This window comes from Gymnoscopelus microlampas (assembly GCF_963454915.1).
Source record: "Gymnoscopelus microlampas genome assembly, chromosome: 3".
NCBI lineage: Eukaryota > Metazoa > Chordata > Actinopteri > Myctophiformes > Myctophidae > Gymnoscopelus > Gymnoscopelus microlampas.
Window position 1 is genome coordinate 51947048 of NC_139940.1, and position 24877 is coordinate 51971924.

Sequence of the window (24877 nt, forward strand, 5' to 3'; positions counted from 1 at the left end):
TAATCAAAATAAATAATGTACTAAGGCCAAAACAGGCCATATCACTTTATGATATGAAAATAGCCACTCTACAAGCTCACAATCTTTTTCCCATATTTTTCAACGGATGAATTTAAGACGAACGACGACGATTCTGACGATTACGCCAAATAATCGCTACCGTCACATCATTTCCGATGGGGGGGCGATAATGTAATACGCGTCACAGACCTACCTCCTACGCCGGCGTCTCCTTGGAAGCGGGGCGCCTCGGAACTCTGACCTCGTAGGAACTGGACCTGAAGCTGCTGGAAGGAGTTGGGCGCGGAGGGGACAGAGCTCTGGTGGTGGTGGTGGTGAGGGTGATGATGGGGAGACGAGCCGTTCGGGACCCCCGGCTGGCGCTGGGCGCTCGCGGGAGCGAGGCCGGGCAAGGCGGGCGGAGCGCTGGGGAGGAGGAAAGGGGAGCGCGGAGACAGAGAGGAGGAGGGAGAAGAAGGGAGGTGAAAGGGAGCTACGGAGTGGTGGGGTTGGTGGTGGTGGTGGGGAGCGCTGCTGGGCTGCTGGTCGCCTGGATGAGGAGATGGGAGCGGCGCCGCGGGGTGGGGGTGGTGGCTCTGACGGGTGGTCTGGAGGTGGGGGGATCGAGGTCTGGAATGATAGTGGGTTTATTTCTATAGCGCTTTTCTGTGCAGTAGCTTTTACAGAAGGAGGATTATATTTTAAAAAATGTTTTAACCCATTTAGACCGGGAAAGAATCTGTCCTTTTTAGATTTCTTTGGCTATTCAAAAAAAAACAGATCTACAAGCTCAAAGCGCGGCATGCCGCGCTTTGAGCTTGTAGATCTGCTTTTTTTTTTTTTTTATCGTGAAAATTTGTGCAAATCTTTGAATATATATATATTTTTTAAGTGAACATTTGTAACTCAAATCTTTGCTTCTGGGGATTCTACAAATGTCTTCTAAATCCTACAGATCAGTGGATCTCAAACTTTTTCATGTCAAGGACCCCCAAGATTATGTATTTGGCCGCAGACCCCCATCTCAGAATATTTTGTAATAGGAACCCCCAGAAGCAAAGATTTGAGTCAAAAATGTTCCCTTTAAAAAAATATATATATATTTATATATTCAAATATTTGCACACATTTTCACGATTAAGCATGAGCTTCTAGATCTGCTATTTTTGAATAGCCAAAGAAATCTAAAATGACAGAGTATGCGTTCACGGAATTGAATGAACAAAGCAAACAAGGCAAAATCAGAATACAACGATAATAGTCAGACAGATAAAATAAATGATAAATGACAGCGGCCGGTCACAGGCTGATAAACTTTAGAAAAACACTTGACATGGGGTCGGCAAGCAAGTTTGACGGAACTATTTTTTTCGAAGGCGGGCCAATTGTTTTGCAAGCCATTAGCTAGTGGGCCAGAACACAATCAAAAGCAAACGTAGGAACTGGAACACGTGACAAACCCTAACCCAGCATATGTACTATAATAACTCTAAAAAGGTAATAAATCACGTGGTATAGCCACAGATAGACATGTGTGTGTGATCAAATGTTATAGGGGCAGATAGGAATGCTTGTGTTAATGACTTTGTGCTGGTCCCATCCTTTGAAGCCACCGTTGGAGAATATATAATTGATCAAAAAAGTTCAAAAAGATTGTAATCTGGAGACAGACAGTCATACTCCTTTTTGAACAAGAGCTCTTTCATGGTTCACGGTCTCTTCTTAGAACAGAGAGAAACAAACAGTGTATTGTTTAAAGGCATGTGAAACACAGTTTCGGGTTGTTTGTTTTAAGCACGAGCGGTTTTTCATCCAAGAGTCTGAAGAGGAAAGTTGGACAGTTCCCTTTCCATTCTTCTGTGGATGTTCTGTTTTCACTATGTGTTCATACTACCCGGTTTCGTCAATGCAAGCCATTGGCGTCTATATCCTACCTCATCGGTTCTCAAAGTGGGGTCCGGGGACCCCCAGGGGTACTTGAGGGGGTTCCAGGGGTTCCCCAGCTAAATGATAGATTAGGCACCAAATGGACCCTTATGGGTCTGTAACTCTATGAGAGTGTACAAATGGAACCAAATGGACCCTAACGGGTCCATTTGGTTCCATTTGTACACTCTCAGAGTTAAATTAACATTAATGTTACAATATGAATTGGGGTCCCAGAGATACAAATGGCATTAAATGGGGGTCCTTGAAAAAAATGGTTCTCAGCAAATGGTTGAGAATCACTGCTAGAGCCGTAAAAGAATATTCCCTTATGGGGGTCCCTGGCATATCTTTTCAAATGGGGGTCCGCGGGATAATAAGTGTCAATTTGGGGGTCCTTGACATGAAAAAGTTTGAGAACCACTGTCCTACCTAGTACCTATGTGTCATTATAATGATTAGACAGGCCTGGTGTCATCGCTGGCAGGCCAGTGCAGGCCGTCTGTTGCCTACCACTGACAGAGGTGTGTTTTCAGACGCTATTTAACCCATTAAGACCGGGAACGCATCTGTGTCATTTTAAGATTTCTTTGGGCTATAAAACAGTAGCAGATATACAAGCTCATAGCGCGGCACAGAGTACCGTGCTATGAGCTTGTAGATCTGCTATTTATTTATGTTTACATTTTTGCTTTGAATATATATATATATATATATAGATAGATAGATATTTAACTCTAGTCTTTGCTTCTTGCGGTCCCTGGAACAAAATATGTTCAGATGGGGATCTACGGCCAAATACATATAATTTTGGGTGGTCCTTGACATGGAAAAGTTTAAGAACCCCTGATATTTAAGCAACATAAGAAAAAACTTTTTTTTTTGGACTTAGAAGATATTTGTAGAATCCCCAGAAGCAATAAGATTTGAGTTATAAATGTTCGCTTTATATATACACACATACACACACACACACACACACAGATGTGGATTTTTTCCCCAAAAAATAGCAGATCTACAAGGTCATATGAGCTTGTATATCTTCTATTTTTGCCAAAGGAATCTAAAAATGACACACAGATGCGTTGCCGGACTTAATGGGTTAGAAGGAGGCACTGATTTAACTAGCCTTCAAATCTAAAAGGCAAGGCAAAATGAGGATCGGAGGCTTAGATCCTCTGTACGGGTAAGGGCGTTCAAAAGCCTAGGTGCCCCGGGTAGAGAGACGGAGCAACCAGGAGGGCCCCGTCTGTAGGCCTGTCACACTTATTACATCATCGCAATTGTTATATAATCACAATTGTTATGTTATCTTTGTTAAATGTCACGTTATATTTTCAAACGTTTTCAAAAATTGTGGAAATAGCCGATAGATCTGCTATTTCCACTCATCTTTTTTTAACCCATTGAGACCTGAAGCCGATTCTACACGTCTCCTAAATCTCAACAGTATTCTGAAAAACGTATGTTTCTATATCAGTGGTGCTCAGTCTTTTTCACGTCAAGGACCCCCAAAAGTATATGGATTTGGCCGCAGACCCCCATCAAAATATTTTGTTCCAGGGACCCCCCAGAAGCAACGATTTGAGTTAAAAATGTTCGCTTTAAAAATATATATATTCAAAGATTTGCACACATTTTCACGATTTTTCAAAAATAGCAGATCTACAAGCTCATAGCGCGGCACTCTAGCAGATCTACAAGCTCATAGCGCGGCACCGAGTGCCGCGCTACGAGCTTGTATATCTGCTATTTTTGAATAGCCCAAAGTGTAAAATAATGCTTTTTAGCTCAAATCTAAAAATGACACAGTTCCAGGTCTTAACACATTGGGTGCCAGCATTTTTTCATAACTACTTACGTTGGGTGCCAGCATTCTCCCCATTGACTGCGCTTTGCTGTTTAAAGCTCTAGACTCCACGACGAGCAAATCCACGTAAAAAAAAAAAGCATCCATTCATGTAGCGCGATGAGCCCCGCCCGTGTGGAGAAAAACGAAAAAAAAACAAAAAGACAGCAAAACCGAATACCCTTCGGTTTTGGCACCCCATGTGTTAATGGCTTAATGACAAACTAAATCGTTTATCGTTCATTATTTTGCGTGACAATGAATCGCCGACTTAAAAAATGCGGTGTAACGGTCGACAGCCCCTTACCTACCTGTAGTTGTAATGTTCCCTGGGAGGCCCTCCTCTTCCTCTGCTCATAGCGCAGGAGGCGGGGGAGGGGGGAAGTGGGGGTTATGTCCTCTGGGTGCGCGCGGGTCGTGTGTGTGTGTGTGTGTGCGTGCGCGGTTGTCCTGTCGGCCTTCGCAAAGACGTCCCGGAAGAAGAGGAGGAGAGACAGACAGAGGTGATGATGGCAGCGACACGGCACCTGTGACGGGACAAGGAGGACGCACGTTTTAAAGCACCACCACCACCACAGTGTTACTAACAGAAACACCAACCGACCGTCCCCCGGGGAAAGACATTGTATCAAAGCGTCCCTTTGCTGATCTGTAAGGGATGTTTGATTTTGTTTTAACCCATTAAGACCTGGAACTTTGTCATTTTTAGATTTGAGCTAAAAAAGCATTATTTTACACTTTGGGCTATTCAAAAATAGCAGATCTACAAGCTCGTAGCGCGGCACCGAGTGCCGCGCTATGAGCTTGTAGATCTGCTATTTTTGAAAAATCGTGAAAATGTGTGCAAATCTTTGAATATATATGTTTTTAAAGCGAACCGTTTTTAACTCAAATCTTTGCTTCTGGGGGTCCCTGGAACTAAATATTTTGATGGGGGTCCGCGGCCAAATACATATCATTTTGGGGGTCCTTGACATGAAAAAGCTTGAGCACCACTGATATAGAAACAAACGTTTTTCAGAAAACTGTTGGGATTTAGGAGACATGTAGAATCGGCTTCAGGTCTCAATGGGTTAAGTGCTGTAATAGCTCTATATCTGATCGTAGGCATTGCTATTATTAACCCATTCAATCCGGGGACGCATCTGTCATTTTAGATTCCTTTGGATATTCAAAAATAGCAGATCTACAAGCTCATAGCGCGGCAGCTTGTAGATCTGCTATTTTTGAAAAATCGTCAAAATGTGTGTATTTTTAAAGCAAACATTTTTGAGTGGTGCCAGCCACTCCCACACTTGACCGTGTGCGTGGGTCCGTCCGTCCGTCCGTTTGAGCACGGCCTCAACAGCTGCAGCTGATTGCAACACAAGGATGCAACCAGTTACACTAATTCAAAGGCACCACTCTCTTCACACTGGGTGTGCTTTTTTAACTTTGCTTCTGGGGGGTCCCTGGAACAACATATTTTGAGAGGGGGGTCCGCGGCCAAATGCATATCATTTTGGAGGTCCTTGACATGAAAACGGTTTGAGAACCACAGATATAGAAAAACATACGTTGTTTTGAAGCGCCATGAGCTTGTAGATCTGCTATTTTTTAATAGCCAGAGAAATCTAAAAATGACACCGATGCGTTCCTGGTCTTCAATTTGTAACGACACCTTTCAAGACGGGGAACCCCTTTAGGGGTTCTTGTTGCCATCTACAGCATATAGCAACATACCTTTGTTTTAATTATTTTATAAATATTTCAAGTTTTTCAGAAAACTTCAGGTCAGGATTTAGAAGGCGTTTTTAGAATCGGCCTCAGGTCTAAAAGGGTTAATGGAGTCTCCCCGTGTCCTTCGAAAACAGAAAATACATTTTACAGGTCAGGATGCCAATCTCACCGAGTCAGGAGAAAATGTGTAAACTTGTAAGTGATGAAACAAAACAAAAAGAGCTGACAAAATTGGAATACTGTCAAATTTAAGCTGAAAAATGGGTTCCCTCTTATATAGCAATGATTACCATTAGAATATAGAGCTTTTACTTTAACCCATTAAGACCTGGAACTGTGTCATTTTTAGATTTGAGCCAAAAAGCATTATTTTACACTTTGGGCTATTCAAAAATAGCAGATCTACAAGCTCATAGCGCGGCACCGAGTGCCGCACTACGAGCTTGTAGATCTGCTATTTTTGAAAAACCGTGAAAATGTGTGCAAATCTTTGAATATATATATATTTTTAAAGCAAACATTTTTAACTAAAATCTTTGCTTCTAGGGGTCCCTGGAACAACATATTTTGATGGGGGTTCGCGGCCAAATACATATCATTTTGGGGGTCCTCGACATGAAAAAGTTTGAGCACCACTGATATAGAAACATGCGTTTTTCAGAAAACTGTTGGGATTTAGGAGACATGTAGAATCGGCTTCAGGTCTCAATGGGTTAACTAAAGTAATATCACAACCACATTCACCTGAATACTATCGCTCCATTGCAGAGATTTATCGGCTTGGCTGATATATTTGCTTGGTATGTCGTAAAAAAAAAAAAGAGTCAAACAGTGGCCTAAATATCGGCCAAGCGGATATATCGGTCAGGCTCTAATTGAAAATTGCCGTGACTACGGCTCCATGTTCAGGAGGACAGTACATTTCACTTTTAATTTGACACTCCGCTGAGGGTTCGTGATGGGACCGAAGATATAAGAATAGAATAGATGGAGACATTGGTTTGCTGTGTGTGGGTGACAGGGTGACAGAGTGACTCCCCTCCCGACTCTGAAACTCAATCCCAGGGTAAAAGGCTGACACATTAATAATTCAGCTTCTTGTGACCATTCTGTTTTATTTCTGGCCTTACAGAATAATCTCTGCTCCGCGGATCCATAGCGGAGAGAGGGGGGAGAAAACCGAGATGTTCATGCAGATGAGAGGGATGCGTTCTGAGGACACAGACAAGGTCGTTCCTGACTAACTGAAGACTGACTGACTGAAAGATTATTCACTGGTTCAACACTAATGCTGCGGAGCTCAATACTTTCAAAGGGCTGAAGTGGAGGGGCTTTAGAAAATAAACCGAACCTTTGAAAATTTTGATTTTTAAAAATCTATTCATGTTTAATATCGTTGCTGTCGGGCAGACATATGCTAACTTTTTGTGTTTCTCTCGTAAATTAACACCCTATACTTGATCATACTACAGCGTCACACAAAAGTATCAAATCTTTAAGACAGTAGATATGCTACGTTTGCATTTGAATCGTGAAAAGTAACCGTTTAGGACCAAGGGGCAAGGCTTGGATATTTACGATGAGGCCAACACGGAAGCTTATGAATGGCCAGAGTGGCGCTGTTTTACCCTGCGCCGACCTGAAGTGTCAGAAAGAATTAATTTTAGCGCAAGTGAATGGGTTTTTGACAAACTTTAGACTAGATTTTCTTACCGTAATAAAAATTGTCATAAATTCTATATGCTTCCAGTTGCTAGTTTAAAGTCTCCTTTCAATCATCATGATATGCGTTTTGCTAAATTATGGTCCCATTTATTCTAAAATTGACGATAAAGTAGGCTATGCTCCAGGAGGGGCGGGATGATTTGATTGACAACCTACACAACCAATAGCATTCATTCCCCGCCCCCGCTCTTGATTGACAAGCTACCCAACCAATAGCATTTTTGGGGGTGTTTTCCGGTTCGCTGGTCACGTGTCTGGTCTCAACCAATAGCGTTTGAGTTCCGGCGTGGCCAACTGTCTATATTAACGATGGAGGAATGCATGTTCCTGAACTATCGGCTTCATTTTCGTTCTGTAGAAAGCAGGGGAGTGGCTTTGTCCATTCTTTTTTACAGTCTATGTTTAGGACATTATGAGGTTTCCACCCGACAAGAGGCGATGTCAAATATGGCATACTGTAAAACATCAAGATCGCAGACCTCTCTCTCTCTCTCTTGCAAGAGAAACACGCTCTCTTGCAAGACCAAATGAAAGATTCATACTTTACATCTCATTCGATGGCTTCATTTTTAATAAGGTTAGGTAATATATAAATGGTTTAAAAATGTCCAGGTCTATTAACTGAATGAAATCTTACGGAGATTGGGCATGCCTCGCTTTGATGTGCTGTGAACAAACTTCTACCTCGTCGTGAATTTGGGAAATGATGATCAAATCTACATATTATCTATTCAGTCAGACTGTGATAGTATAGCAGCCTGCACTTTTGTAACCATTTAAGACTGAATCCGTGTCATTTTAAGATCTATTTGGCTATTCCAAAATAGCAGATATACAAGCGCATAGCGCGGCACCGAGTGCCGCGCTATGAGCTTGTAGATCTGCTATTTTTGAAAAATCATGCAAAACGTGCAAATCTTTCCAAATGTCTTCCGAATCCTAATAGTTTTCTGAAAAAGTTATGTTGCTATATCGGTGGTTCTCATACCTTTTCATGTCAAGGACCGCCCAGAATAATATTTGGCCGCCGACCCCCATCAAAATATGTTGTTCCAGGGACCCCCAGAAACAAAGATTTGAGTTACAAATGTGGTTTTAAAAAAAATATATGTATTCAAAGATTTTTCAAAAATAGCAGATCTACAGTGCCGCGCTACGAGCTTGTAGATCTGCTATTTTTTAATAGCCAAAGTATACAATAATGACTATGACACGGATGCGTTCCCAGATTGAATGGGTTAAGGGCACACAGAGAAAAAAGACGGGGGACGTTTCACCCCGAGGGCCAATTCCAAACGGGTAGTTTTTTTAGGTCGCCTTCTTCGGTCGAGTCTGGTTGTAAACTGTCTGTCATCATTACCGAATGGATGGATCGCCCCTTTCAGGCTTGACCTACATTATCGTTTTGACTCGATTGAAGTGACGTTGGTGCGCGACTCCCGTCCCCCGCGCTTGCGTGCGTTCGGTCGAGCATCATTCTGCCCGCGTTTGTCTTCGGACAGCGAGGGAGGGAGGGAGGTAGGGAGGGAGGGGCGCACAACTTGGGAAGCTGCAGCTTTAAAATCTGCAAAACAGATGGCTCCGAGATCTCGCGAGGCCAGTTGGTGTGCCAAGGTTTACAGGGGGGGCCCTGCGCCGTGCGAGAACTCGCGATTTAGATTTTCACATTTATGGTTCATATTTGAATATAGATTGGCGAATGGAATATTCATTGACAGCCTTACATCTAGGCCCGTCACAATTATTACATAATTGTGATAGATTGCTTTATCATTTTACAAACACCTTAGGCTCAGATCACACATTGGAATAAGATAGACACAGACACAACGGAGATCTCCTTTTTACTTGCGCAAGGAGCCAATGTCCAGCTTTACCTGAATCATTTCTGGAGTACAAATACTTTTACATTGGTTTATATAGCAACATGAGAAGGAGATACAGTTAAGCAGGAGGCAGGGCTTAGGAAGTACTCAAAAGTATTAGACTACTGTGAGTACTCAGTACTTGAAGTTAGCAGATAGAGCAGAGGAGGAGAGACACAGACAGCTTAGAGATAAGGAAACTATGTAAACATCTGTAGCGTACAGGAGCTTTGTAACAATAACAACGCTTCCAATATTGGCCTTTAACTCTCTCCTCCTCTCAGCACAAGCATAATAGAAATGAACATTTATGCATTAATTATATGAACACAACATTATATAAAACTGAGAATCGGCTCCGTCAAATTGTCTAATCGCAATTATTTGAGATAGTCGCAATTATTTTTATATATCATCGTTTCCGTGTTGAAAAATGTTCACACATTTTCAAATATGAAAAAAGCAGATCTACAAGCTTACAATGCGTCACTTAGTGACGCATTGTAAGCTTGTAGATCAGCTATTTCTGCTATTTGTATAAAATGATTAAATACGTCACTAATTTCGTTGTGTTTTTAAGTTATTTGTCATATCTCCCCTGTGACATTTTTTATCACGAGGCCTAAAAGGCAAACGGATATGCAATTTTTACTCAATTAAATCGTTAATCGCAATTATTTGAGTGAAAATGAATCGTCAACTTAAATTTGTAATCGTGACAGTGACAGCCCTACTTGCATCCAAATACATTCATGAGGCTAGTTGACTATTCCATTAAACGTTGCTACTTTGCTGCCCTACTAATTGTTAACAGAATTATTAACAGAACGGTGTTGCTTTTCATTTCTTCGTTTAAATGTACTATGAAGTCTGCAAATGAAACATATTGTTAACAACTACTCATTCTATCAGACAGAAGGAGACACATTTGTGCCGTTTGATTTGGTGTAGGTCAGTGGTCCTTAACATTTTCAGAATTAGGGCGTTCGCGGCCCACCCATTTGACGGACCACTAAACACGGCAGCCTTTCGGCTGTCGGATAATGGCCGACATATCAGCCAAACCGATAGATCAGTTGGTCTCTACTACTGCCTTAGTTTCTGATTTGGGCACACGTACAAAAAGAAAAGATTATAAACAAGTTCTAACATCTGACTGATCTGTCTGACTCTTGCTCGAGGTACATTTCAAAAAGTGAAAACAAAATAGATCCGGAGTGCTGGCAGAGTTTGTTACGATACATTTTTACAGCTTTTTGATACTAAATAGGAGGCCGCCGTCCATCTCTTCATAGTCGAACCCCACCCTGTTTTCCAGAAGCACCCCTTTACTCGGTAGCCGTTCAAAAATGTGTTCTCCATTTCATTAAATAGATCAAGTTGAATCACCTGGACACCCAACTCCTCTCTGGTACAACCTCGCCAACATATAGTGTGTCATATTTGACAACAGTCTAGAGTAACAAACTGTCAATAATGTCCGTATCACTGAGACTGACAACATACTGACACCCAATACTGACCCACCTCTCAACCTGGCTGCTCTGTCACTGCGTACGGCCACACAACGGGTGTGATGGTAAATGTGCCGACAGCGCTGGAGAGGTTCTCTGGTCGTATGGAAAGTCAGAGCAGTCGGGCGATGCGGTTCATTAAGCCATAAGACCGGGAACACATCCGTGTCATTTTAAGATTTCTTTGGCTATTAAACATAGCAGATATACAAGCTCATAGCACGGCAGTAGGATTTTAAAAAAAATGTAGCGTGAATATTTTTGTAAATCTTTCAATATATATATATATTTTTTAAAGCAAACATTTTTAACTCCAATATTTGCTTCTGGGGGGGTTCCTGGGGTCCGTGGCCAAATACATACATACATAAAATTTCTGGGGTCCTTGACATGGAAAGGTTGGAGCACCACTGATATAGCAACATACTGTTAGGATTTAGAAAACATTTTTAGATATGCATTTGGCCACGGACCCCCATCTCAAATGTTTTGTTCCAGGGACCCCCCTAGAAACAAAGATCGAGTTAAAAATGTTTGTTTTAAAAAATATATATATATATATTCAAAGATCTGCACAAATTTTCACGATTTTTCAAAAATAGCAGATCTACACGCTCTTAGCACGGCACTGAGTGCAGCGCTATGAGCCATTTTTGAATAGCCAAAGAAATCTTAAAGAGGCTACACCATGAATTTCATTTTTTTTTTTGGTTTTTAGTATTTTTTGGGCTCCCCAGTGTCTCTTGTACCCAAAAAAATATTTTTTTTTTACATTCAGTCATTCATGCTCATTTCATGGATTTCCTGAATGGGCGTGTCTGAACAGGCCATTTCAGAATGGCAGGGCAAGTGATGTCACTTGCCCTGATTTTGCATTGATGATGGCCAGACAGAATTGCTCAGTAGCTCCCCCCTGCCCAATAGGACGTTTTGGTATTGCATCTGAAAAAGCTTGGAATGACAGACAGTCAGATTGTGAGAAAAAATATCTGGATGTTTTTTAGGCTTACAACCTGTTTAAAACGTTTTAGGGGGCAATATTTATATATAATATATTTTTTTTTAATTCATGGTGTAGCCCCTTTAAAATGACACAGACGCGTTCCCGGTCTTAATGGATTCATTCAGAGCGTTGCGCTGTAGGAGCACTCGGAGAGGTGCCAGATTTTTGGGTCCGATGTCTATCAAATGTCCCATCTACAAGTGTACAGAGCATATCGCAAACGCAACACGTACATCAGCAATGTTTGACACTCAAAGCACTCACTGACCGCTCTAAATGAAAAGAAAAGTTGAATAAATGTGTACAGATAAAAGTGGCAATGTCAGTTAATTAGTATGTTAATTATGTTAATTGGAATCAATTAACTGATATCAGATCGCTCTATGAAGTCAAAACCAGAGCCCACAGTCTGCACAACTTATTCAATAAATTGTTAATTTATTCCTGGATTGATTTATTTTCAGCAGTGGTGGAAAAAGTACTCAAATGTTTTACTTAAGCAAAAGTATCAATACTGCCACAAGTAAAAGTCCGGGATTCAAAATTGACTTGAGTAAAAGTACAAAAGTATTGGTATCAAAATGTAAAAAAGTACCAAAAGTAAAAGTACTAAAATGTTTGAAAATAGCAGATCTACAAGCTCACAACGTGTCGCATTGGCTATGTTCAAATAGCCTAGGTATAAAATAAGGCTAAAGTGGTTAATGTATGTTTTATAACGTAATAATGTATATCTGCAAAGTAACTAAAGTCTTCAATAATTGCAGTGGAGTAAAAGTACAATATTTGCCTCTGAGATGTAGTGGAGTAGAAGTCAAAGTATAGACAATTGGAAATACGCCAGTAAAGTACAGTACTTGAGTAAATGTACTTAGTTACTTTACACCACTGATTTTCAGTAATAACCGACAGTCAAACTAGATACAATACAATACACTGGAATCAGATCGATGCAGGTATCAGGATCTGTATCGGAAGAGGGGGGAAACGGAAATGGAACATCTTTAATCTCTAAATAGGGGCGGCAGTGGCTCATGAGGTATAGTAGAGCGGCCGCATGGGGAAACGGAAGGTTCCTGCCTGGTTCGATCTCCGGCTCCCCCCTGAGTTAGTGTCAAAGTGTCCTTGAGCAAGACACTGAACCGCTAACTGCTCCTGATGAGCCGGTCGGTGCCGTGCGTGGGGTTTTTTTCTCTGCCGTCGGTGTGTGAACGTGTGTGTGAATGGGTGAATGTAACGCACATGGTAAAGCACTTCGTATTAAGGCATTACGTTATAAATGCATCATTTATATTTAGCATTGAAATAGAAACTTTAGAGTTGTGCCATCCTACAGCTAAAATTGGACGAGCCGGGATTTATACAGTGTACACAGTTAGAATCCTAACTCTCAAGAGTAGAATGAACAGGGAGGATTTTTACAGCGTGCTGGTTGGTTGAACAGTAATGGGGTACAGCGACTGAGGCCTGGAGGTCAGACAGGTTGGCCCTAATGCAGGTCAACACTTCCACTGATAACATATGTGACACACTGAACCTGTATAGCAGATATTTTCTTTTGGGGAAAAAAATGGATACAATTGAATCATTACAAACGTCTTTTTTTCGGTGAGGTAGATTTTCCATCAAAAATGAAACGCCTCACAGTCTACGAATGAAAAATGAACTACCGGTATATGACTGGGTTTGATAATAAATACTTGCAAACGCATTTTTGCATTGTTTATACGTCATGCCCCAGGTGTGTAAAGACCTGCATATACATAACATTTTTCTAGGAACAGAGTCCTAGAGTGCAAACTGGCTGTAGAATCGCTGACACGGACGCATCACTTCTCTGCCTCTCTTTAAAAAAAATGGAAAAACGCTGATGAGAATGACAGGAAATGATAGCTGTGTTTGTGAATGGATTGATTGATTTCTTTCCCTTTCCATTCCCCTCCCCCCTTCTGAATAAGGTAGGCTACCATAGTCATGGGGTGCAACAAGCTAATCAAACTGTCGTGTCATCATAGGACATAATACACACACATGGTTTAAGGCGAGCAAAATTAAATCTCAGACTGAAAAAATGTGGCCTAAGTCCTAATGTGTGATTATTGAAACAGTGTGAAAAGAGGCCCCTACACTAGCGCTGTTTCCTAAACAATTAACACAATATGTAAAATAATGATTTAGTAATATTGTTCCTGCTGTTCTACATACTGCCAACCAGGTGAAGAAATCACCGACTGAGGTCATTTTAACCCGTTGAGACCTGAAGCCGATTCTACAGGTCTCCTAAATCTCAGCAGTATTCTGAAAAACCTATGTTTCTATATGAGTGGTGCTCAATCTTTCTCATGTCAAGGACCCCCACAATTATATGTTGGGACCCCCATCAAAATATTTTGTTCCAGGGACCCCCAGAAGCAAAGATTTGAGTTAAAAATGTTTGCTTTAAAAATATATATTCAAAGCTTTGCACACATTTTCACGATTTTTCAAAATTAGCAGATCTACAAGCTCATAGCGCGGCACTCGGTGCCACGCTATGAGCTTGTATATCTGCTATTTTTGAATAGCCAAATTGTAAAATAATGCTTTTTAGCTCAAATCTAAACATGACACAGTTCCAGGTCTTAATGGGTTAAGTATACATGATGTGAACATACACGGTACATCATTAGACTATTCAATGTATACCCTTCAACTTCTTTATGCCCAAAATGATTGGACATACAGGTTGTGGTAGCAATAGTATAAATATTAGGCATTCGTTTTAAAATATTTAATCATTTTGGACCAAATAGCACATTTTACATGGAGGTGCCCAGTCTTCCTTAGTGCTCACTCTTGTAGTTAAAGTACCAAAAGTATTAAAGTACTCATTATGCAAAATGTCCCTTTTCACAATTTTTCAAATGTATAAGAATCTTTTGAAAATAGCAGATCTACAAGCTCACAATGCATAGGGTCGCATTGTGAGCTTGTAGATCGGCTATTTTGAAACGGACAAAATGTATAGGGCTGAAGTGATTAATGTACGTTTTGTAATAATAATCAAAATCTACAAAGTAACCAGTAACTAATGTCTTCAAATAATTGTAGTGGAGTAAAAGTACAATATTTGCGTCCGAGGTGTAGTGGAGTAGAAGTAAAAGTACTGATAATAGGCTCTATTCACAGCAGCCATATTATGAAGACATTCACAGGTGTTACCAATGATACTAATGAAGGCTCTGTTCCTGCTCTGCTCCTGGTCAAACAGAGTCAGGGTGCTGATATTGTGCATGTTGGCCCACTGGAAACACTCCCAAATGGCCCTTTATGGGTGTGTAACTCTGAGAGTGTACAAATGGAACCAAATGGACCCGTAAGGGTCCATTTGGTTCCATTTGTACACTCTCAGAGTTATGGGGTCGTGGAAACCACTGTGCTACAGTAAATGGAACAGAGCCTTCATTAGTATCATTGGTAACACCTGTGAATGTCTTCATAATATGGCTGCTGTGAATAGAGCCTATAGGAAACGCTCCAGCAAAGTAAAAAATACCCCAAAATTGTACACCACAGGTGGTGACTGAGAACTTGAATCCATGCAAACACCCAACCTGAGCACTTTCAGAACCAGAGAGAGAAAGTAAGAAAGAGGTTAAATACAGGTCTCTCACCCACAGTAGACAGCTTCTCCAGTCATCAAGACAGACAGTAAAGAGGCGTTGCTTCCAACAGACAATGACATCCTCACTATCAATTAATGCAGCCTTTACAACACTTTAGCATCATAACGGAGCCTATCTTTACCTCACATGAACCACACGGTGAATGGTAAAACTATGACACAAGTGCATGTGGTTGAAAGAGATCTAAGGTTTCGTTTTCCTTTCCTCTCTACTGTTTACTTTCTGTTCTGTCACGTTGTCGCTGTTACACAGACATTGGTGACCCTGTGGAATCCTGTGACTACGGGGGTATTTCCTGTTTCTTAAGCCTGCGTCGTTAATAAAAGCCTCATTGTTGTGCATCGGTCGCTCGCCAAAAATAGACGATATACTAGGCAAGCTTCACAAAACGTCACGTGAAGCTTGTAGATCGGCTATTTTAGATGGATGTTCTGTCTGATTGTTAATTAATTTGAAGTTACAGGCAGATCATTGGAATCTTAGTTACAGACAGGCTAATAATATTTATAAATGTAATAAAATCGCTATTTTCATCCAAATATACAACCTTAATATTTATCCCTGGCAAATACTAGTATAGTATATGTGCATAAAAAGAATAAATGCTAGGTCAGGAGTCGTAGTTAACCCCTTACTGACTAAAACACTTATTGTAACTTAACTGTAGAATAAAACTATCTGTAGGATCAAACCTCGTCTAAGCAGCAGTGTGACAGGTGAAGGTGGAAATGTAACCTTTTCCCAAGGTTGGATATTAAAATGTATGAATGAACACACCAAGATTGTCAGTGTGCACTGCAGTCACATAGTGTGTTAATATGGAAATGACAAGAATCAACCTGGTGTCCCTATATTAATAGTCAATCATGTCATAGTCAATCATGACATTGTGAGCTGGTATGTTTGGTATTCTCTGATGTTTGTTATGATTACTGATCATGTTTGGGTTTACAGTGTAAACATTTAACACACTGTGATTATATTTATTCTGTTTTCCCAATATGTTATTTTATAGATTATTTTTGGTGTCTGTCACTCTGGGTGTTGGTTTTTTTATTTTATTTTATTTTCATCTATTGGGGCAATTGTGCTCATTTGAACTGTCATTTAAACGTAATAACGCATTAACATGATTGATTGAAACACCATCCACGGCTGTATTTAAGTGACTGATTAGCCAGAATGCCAGATAGACCCTGACGAAGACCTTCTAGGTCGAAACGCGTTGGGTCACATTCATTTGCCTTGCTCTTAATAAACCTTTACAATTTTTCACATGAGACGGAGTGCCTTGGAGTTCTTTTCTTTTTAAGTCTGCATTTCACACCTTTTTGGCAAGCAGTGCTTTTTTGGAAATCCCTTTTGTTTACTTGATCCTACCTGTGTCACCAAAGAGCACCTATCTCAGAGCCACTGAATGATCCCTGCAGCACTTCTCTCTCCTTTTTGAATTGTGAGCTGGTAGATCAGCTATTTTTTTTTTAAGTGGTTTCATTCATTTATTTTATTATTAGCTGATCTAAGGCATTCTGGTTGCTTTTTGTAAGTTCATAAAGAGAAGTGTGAGCAGTACTTTAGTACACCTTTTAATCACCCACTTGATCTCTTTTGCAGGAATTCGGGTTGCTTATTTAAGTGTCATGTGGTTGAAAATCAAGGAACCCTTCTTTTCATTTAACAAGCCTGTTCCTACTCGAACAAATCACATTATTATCACATAACAAATACATATATATTAGAACAATGAATGAATGAACATGACATCACTTCATTCGTGTGTGCATAGAATTCTTCATTCATTGTTGTTGGTACAAGTGATGTCAAAATGTGTTTACTATCCTGTTTCAAATGATGGAAAGGTTTCTCTGCACTTGCACAAGCATTTGTAAGTATATTACTACTGGGGAGAGACTCTTGCCCTATATACTTGACCTGGGTCCCCCCAGGGCTCTTTACTTGGCATGCTACCTTTTTCCCTACACCAAATCTCTTTGGCAAAACTCTACAAGCTCACAACGTGTTGTGTTGCGATGCGTTTGCGAGCTTACAGATCAGCTATTTTCGCAGGAATGCTCACCCAAGAATAGGGACGCTAAGGATCCATGTGCCAGAGGAATCATCCGTCAACCATCACCTGTGGGTTTTTGAACTTTTTGCCAAGGAGGTTGAGAAGTTTCTCAGACAGGATTCATAGCAAAAGTTGCTCCAAATACTTCAAACCATCATGATATTTATTTCACTTTGTGTCCACTCCTTAACGAGTTTGGGTGCTTTGTTGACACTGTGGGCATCTCATGTATCTCTAAAAATACAAATAAATGCCCAAGCCTCCGTCCTCAACCGAGCTACAATGCTACAGAGCCAAGCGGCAATACTACAATGATAAAGTTACATCTGCAGTACTATAATGGCAGAGTTACATCTGCAGTACTATAATGGCAGTTACATCTGCAGTACTATAATGGCAGTTACATCTGCAGTACTATAATGGCAGTTACATCTGCAGTACTATAATGGTACAGTTACATCTGCAGTACTATAATGGCAGTTGCATCTGCAGTACTATAATGGCAGTTACATCTGCAGTACTATAATGGCAGTTACATCTGCAGTACTATAATGGCAGTTACATCTGCAGTACTATAATTGTACAGTTACATCTGCAGTACTATAATGACAGTTACATCTGCAGTACTATAATGACTATCACGACCATGAAGTTTTAGTTGACGTCTGATTAATTGACTTAATAATTGTGTTTTTGACATTGAACATTGGAATATACAAAAAAGATTACATGTATGTGCTTGGTAAACAGAGATTGCACAGGGCAGATGCGACAAATAACTTAAAATACAAAATATATTACTAAGATATACAAAGTAGTGACTGACAATGACCGGTAAAAAATAACCAAAATAAAGAATGCGCTATGGTCAAAACAAGGCATATCCCTCCCTAACAATTTGATACTTTAAAACTAAATCTTCCAAAAGAACACAAATAGAACCAGCTCAGTGTATTGTGATGCAACTCGTTGTGAGCTTGTAGAGCAGGTATTTTCTATTTAAACATTACATTTAATTGCCCTAAATAATGAGCGTTAATAAAAGAGTGTTGTCGGACATTGGACAACGATGTGGAAATAATGATAGAAATGCTACACTTCGTTTCATCCAGCTGATCGTAATCATTTTGATTATCTCAAATAATTGCGATCGGGCGATTATTTAATAATTGTGCTGATTTTTGTATTGTTATTCGTAACTTTCTAGGGACAGAAACCCTAGAGTTCAAACGGCTGTTGTTTACTGTAGAATCGCTGACATGGATGCATAATTTCCCTGCCTCTCCAAAAAAAACTGAAAACCGCTGATGAGAATGACAGGAAATGATAGCTGTGTTTGTGAATGGAGAGAATGAGGAAAGAGAGAGAGAGAGGGGGAGAGAGAGCGAGAGAGAGAGAGAGAGAGAGAGATGAGCAGAGTCAAATGTGGGTTTACTTTCCTGCCCTCGGCTGTGTCTCATTCAGGGACACACACACACACACACGAGACAAGGACATTGTACACACACACACACACACAACACAGAGATCCTATTAATATCTCGAGTTTAAAAGATGGGGAAGAATAAACCTTGTGATCGAATGAAAACCGCAGGTCAGAGTGGATACCTTTTTTTAGACAAGACTTTTGTGTTCCTAGAATAGTTCAACTCACTATCGCAGCGCGGGCCCATCCCCGTTTTGGACAGACCTGGACCACCTACTACAGACGTTATGTCAAAACGTACCAGGTTCTCAAGTCAACTGGAAAAACTTAGAATTGATTAAAGTTTTGATTTGAGAACATTTCACTTATAAGTGAAAAAGAAAAAACGAGTTGACAGATACAAAAAAAAAATCACACCCTGTGTGAAGAGAGTGGTGCCTTTGAGGAGCCCCGTATTGATGTTGTCATCATGTTTATTGGACATACATACACCCGGACACACAGACAAAGTCAGATATAGGAGTGGTTGGCACCACTCAAAAATTAAGTATAAATGGTAAATGGTGCATTTATATAGCGCCTTTATCCAAGGCGCTTTACAATGATTGTGCATCACATTCACCCAGTCACACACACACATTCACGCACCGATGGCGGAGGAAACCATGCAAGGGCAAGGCACCAACCTGCTCATCGAGAGCAATTAGGGGTTCAGCGTCTTGCTCAAGGACACTTTGACACTAACTCCGGGGGAGCCCGGGATCGAACTGGGAACCTTCCGGTTCACAAGCGGCCGCTCTACCTCCTGAACTACGGCCGTCCCTATGATATACAACTTCAACATATGAAAAGAACATTTCACTTTAACCCATTGAGGCCTGAGTCCGATTCTTAAAATGTTTTCTAAATCCTAACAGATTTTTGAAAAAAATATTAAAAATATTTGTTCACGTTTTTTCAAAAATAGCAGATCTACATAGTACAAGCTCATAGCGCGGCACTCAGTGCCGCACTATGAGCTTGTATATCTGCTATTTTTGAATAGCCAATGAAATTTAAAGTGACACAGATGAACAACTCAAGCAAATAAGTAAGTACTGTATAGAACATTGGTTCTCAAAGTGGGGTCCGGGGACCCTCAGGGGTCCTTGGGGGGGTTCCAGGGGGTCCCCAGCAAAAGTAGTCAATGTGGCATCACAATCATTTTAACCACTTTATCCATTTTTATGTTGGATATTCAAAAATGGCAGATCTACAAGCTCACAGCGCATCACCTCTGCGAGCTTGTAAATCTGCTAGTTTTAAATCGAAAAATGTTTGAATTTTAACATGGGCCTAAATCTTCTCTTCTGGGGGTCCCTGGCGCAAAACCTTTTCAGATGGGGGTCCGCGGCAGAATACGTATCAATTTTGGGGTCCTTGACTTGAAAGTTTGAGAACCACTGGTATAGAATACACATTTATTTTATTTAAACCTAAGCCCTGTTCCAAAAGTAAAGAAAACAGCAAGCTCACACATTGTGAGCTAGTAGATCTGCTATTTTTTTTTAACAGGTTGCCTATAATGACATGCTCAAGATAGCTACGCTAGGTTGAAAGTAATTTAAAATAGACATGCATAGGCTAAATAACTCCAGATACCCATGTTGTCAAAAAAGTCACTGATGACTTGTTGGATTCTTCTCACTAGGGCTGAAAGATTGGAGGAAGAATATCGATCGATTTTTTCCCGACTAATATTGCTATTCAATTCAAGTCAAGCTTCAATAAGGTCTATTCACAGCAGCCATATCTGTTTAAGAAAGTAGGTAGCTGAATAGCACTTTTACCTTAGCGCTAGGTATACTCTTGGTTGCTTGTTTTTGCAGGAAATGCACTTAAGACTTCTGGTGATTAGTAGTTTCGTTCCCTACCTATGTTGAATGCACTTATTGTAAGTCGCTTTGGATAAAAGCGTCTGCTAAATGACTGTAATGTAATGTAAAGACATTCACATGTGTTCCATTCTGGTCAAACAGAGTAGGGTGCTGATAATGTGCATGTTGACTCACTGGAAACTCTGCAACACCAGTGGGTCTAAAATGTGGGTCCAGGGACCCTCATGGCCCCTTACGGATGTGTAACTCTGAGAGTGTACAAATGGAACCAAATGGACCCACTCTCAGAGTCAGAGTTATGGGAGTCGTGGAAATTGAAAAAATCTGAGAACCACTGTGCTACACTAAATTGAACAGAGCCTTCATTAGTAGCATTGGTAACACCTGTGAAGGAAGTGATAATATGGCTGCTGTGCATAGAGCCTATTCTGTTTAATTGTGTCCACAAATCCATGCTGTATTGATGTGGTACCATAGGATGACAGGCAAACGGTCAAAATTACAATTCTTTGATTAAGTAACGCAGATGTTTAACAATAATTTAACTCTTGAGAGCGTAAACTGAAACCAAATGGACCCGCAAGGGTCCATTTGGTTTCATGTTACGCTCTGAAGAGTTAAAGATCTAATAAGGGTCCATTCGGTTACCAGCTCTCCATCATTTAGCTGGGGACCACCTGGAACCTCCCTCAAGGACCCGGAACCTCCTGGCCACTGGTGGTCCCCAGACCACTGGTTTAGCCCATTGAATACAATTTGCACACAGTACCAGACTGAAATTAATGGAAACCAATGGCTTCTTGGAATGTCAAATGGAAATTGTCAACAGTAATGTAAAGTGTACTGTATATGACTTCTAGACAGTGAGCTAAACATAGCCTACACTACTATGGTCCTTTTCCTTCATATTTACGGGTGAAATTTACATATTACGTACCGTATTGGCTTTGTGGACCAAATATTAAATTCTTTTATAAAAGGTATTGCAGCCTCTGCGATTTGAAAACTGCAGAATTTCACATTGCGATTTTGAGTATTCTTTCGATTAACTGTCCTACTTATCGCCACATTAATATTTCATAATGTCTTCTTCTCTCTACATTATTAAACATCATAAAAGCCGGATTACGCTCATTTGATAGAACGAAGAATCAGTTCCACTTTGAAATAAAAAAGGAAGTTAAATCAAACATGTTGCCGTTTTAAAAAAAACGTGTTTCTATCATGGACCTGTTTCATCAAATAGTAAAAAAACAACCTAGCTGATTACATTAATTAGTTACAGATGGAGATCATGAAAAAGGACACACACACAAACACACACAGGTCACAACCTCATCTCCCTGTTAGACCTGCAACTTTAAAGAACCACATGGACACCACCGTGTGTGTGTGTGTGTGTGTGTGTGTGTGTGTGTGTGTGTGTGTGTGTGTGTGTGTGTGTGTGTGTGTGTGTGTGTGTGTGTGTGTGTGTGTGTGGGGGGGGGGGGTGTAAAGTAACTGAGTACATTTACTCAAGTGGTGTACTGAAGTCCAATGTTAAAGGTAATTTTTACTTTACTGAAGTATTTCCAATTTTCAGTACTTTTACTCCACTACATCTCAGAGGCAAATATTGTACTTTAACTCCACTACAAGTATTTGAAAATGTTAGTTACTAGTTACTTTGTGGATTTTGATTATTACTACAAAACATACCTTAACCACTTCAGCCCTACATACATTTCGGCCTTCTGAAAATAGCAGATCTACAAGCTCACAATACATTGTGAGCTTGCAGATCTGCCATTTTCAAAAGATTGTTATACACTTCACACATTTGAAAACTTGTTTAGAAATCAGACACTCTGCACAATGAGCACTTTCTACTTTTGATACTGCAAGTACATCATTTCAATACCAATACTTTTACTCAGGTGCATTCTGGATTCCGGCCTGTTATTTAGTAACAGAGTATTTCTGCATTGCGGTATTGATACTTTTACTCAAGTAAAAAAAACGCTGTGCGTGCGCGCGTGCGTGTTATATCCTCCCTGTATGTGGTGTGTACGCGCGTGCGTGCATGCGTGCGTTACGTGCGCGTGAGCGTGCGCGCGGGTCTCGGTGTCCGTGGCCTGTCCCCCGCGTGTGGCGGTGGGTCTCCTCGTGTGTGTGTGTGTGTGTGTGTGTGTGTGTGTGTGTGTGTGTGTGTGTGTGTGTGTGTGTGTGTGTGTGTAGCACTGCACCATTTCTACCCGCTCTCTCCCCCTCTCTCTCTCTCTCTCCCTGCTCTCTCTCTCTCAGTACCATCGTGTAAAAAAAAAACCCGCCGCTCCGCCATATAAACCCTATAAAACGCTCGTAACGCGTCGCTTAGCGGCTTAAACACATGAATAAACGCTATAGATAGCTCTGTTGTTGGCCGTTAGCCTCTCACCTGCTCGCTGTGTAGCTGTAGGGGTCTGAACGCCTCTCTCTCTCTCTCTCTCTCTCTCTCTGAATCAAACAAACAATCAAACAACGGACGGGGGCTGAAGAAGCCGGTGACGTCACTCGCTCGCGACGGCGCTCGCTCGCGCTATATGTTGGCGCGCATGAATCACGTCATATTACGCGTCACACACGACGCCCGGCCCGGGCCGCGTGCAAAAAAAAATAAAAAATCTAATCCTTCCTCCTCTTCCTCCTCCTCCTCCTCCTCCTCCTCCTCCATGGTCCATGGTTTTCTCTTCTCCTTCACTAAACACACAGGCAGGCTACTCCACCACCTTGGGCACTAGGGAAATCTGGGCACCATTTTTTGGGGGGGAAGACTGGGCACTAGATAAGAGTGGGCACTTTTGGTGAGAGGAGTGGCCACTAGAGGTGCCCACTCTGTTTCGGTGCCCATATTTCCCTAGTGTCCACTCTGTTTCGGTGCCCATATTTCCCTAGTGTCCACTCTGTTTTGGTGCCCAGATTTCCCTATAGTGACCACTCTGTTTCGGTGCCCAGATTTCCCTAGTACCAACTCTGTTTCAGTGCCCAGATTTCCCTAGTGCCCACTCTGTTTCGGTGCCCAGATTTCCCTAGTACCAACTCTGTTTTGGTGCCCAGATTTCCCTGTGCCCACTCTGTTTCAGTGCCCAGATTTCCCTAGTGCCCACTCTGTTTCAGTGCCCAGATTTCCCTAGTGCCCACTCTGTTTTAGTGAGCAGATTTCCCTAGTGCCCACTTTGTTTTGGTGCCCAGATTTCCCTAGTGCCCACTCTGTTTCAGTGCCCAGATTTCCCTAGTGCCCCCTCTGTTTTGGTGCCCATATTTCCCTAGTGCCCATGGATCATTCGTCTGCTTTTTTAGAGGGTGCATAGTGTTGTATACTGTTTGTTCATTATTGATGGTTATTTTGTGTGTTTTTTTTCTTTCTTACCCTGCTGTATCTTGCATTACTTCTCCTACTGTATCTTAACTGCTGTGCTGTCTCTGGTCTAGCTATCTATCTATCTATCTATCTGAACCCCAGTTTATTATGCATTGGCAACGGGCCCCCGTAACTCTGAAGGTGCACAAATGGAACCAAATGGACCCGTGGTTGGTTCCATTTGTGCACTGTCTTTGCAAAAGAAATGTATCTATCCACAATCGAGGCAAGGCCAGGCAAGGCCAGTTAATGTCACATTCAATCTGCTCTACATGAAACAAAGTGAAAGAATCACGTTCTAACATGACATTAGTCTAAGTAAAAATAAATAATAAACACAAATTACAGGTTCGTTATTATAGGCTATTTGTTTGCTTATAAGTTACATTACAAGTTACAAGTTATTCGAATTGAAAAAAAATATTGGTCAAAACATTGGTAATCGGTGGTCGAGGACAGTGGTTCAGGTTTGATTGATTGATTGATGTACTTTATTTAGTAAGACATGAGAACAGCAGTACATGGAAGTACAAATTCACAATACAAGGTCTACTAAACTGGAAGACTCATTAAAGCACTGAGCTTATTTCAAATGAGTTCCCCACGCACACAAATCATGATGACATATAAGAGACAGACAGATACCAGGGGGGTCCCCAAACCACTTTTAAGATATTTTTAACACCTCAAAAAAAAAGTTGTCAAATATTACCAATAAAGAGGCAAATGTTGTTAAAATAGCTGATCTACACGCTTACAACGGCGTGAGCTTGTAGATCGGCTAATTTCACAATATGTATTTGTGGAACCGAGTCAAACTAAATGTAATGCCTCAACTCCTACAATTCCAAGAGCTTCTCA

At 41.0% G+C, this 24877-nt stretch overlaps 1 protein-coding gene across 5 annotated transcripts in view; it reads right to left on the bottom strand.

The window, feature by feature from the left end:
- Window positions 1-23201, bottom strand: part of adar (adenosine deaminase RNA specific) — a 57794-nt gene extending 34593 nt beyond the window's left edge. For 2 of the 5 annotated variants that reach the window (XM_084053412.1, XM_084053409.1), the window contains exons 1-3: window positions 23054-23201; window positions 4087-4302; window positions 215-630 (exon numbers count right to left, since the gene is read on the bottom strand). In XM_084053412.1, coding sequence (XP_083909538.1) covers window positions 215-630; window positions 4087-4133 — 463 coding nt within the window. In that variant the 5' untranslated portion in view covers window positions 4134-4302; window positions 23054-23201. Of the gene's footprint in view, window positions 1-214; window positions 631-4086; window positions 4303-15254; window positions 15461-23053 lie in introns of those variants that run through there. The other 3 variants (XM_084053413.1, XM_084053411.1, XM_084053410.1) reach the window with 3 other exon arrangements.
- Between the last annotated feature and the right edge of the window lie 1676 nt (window positions 23202-24877).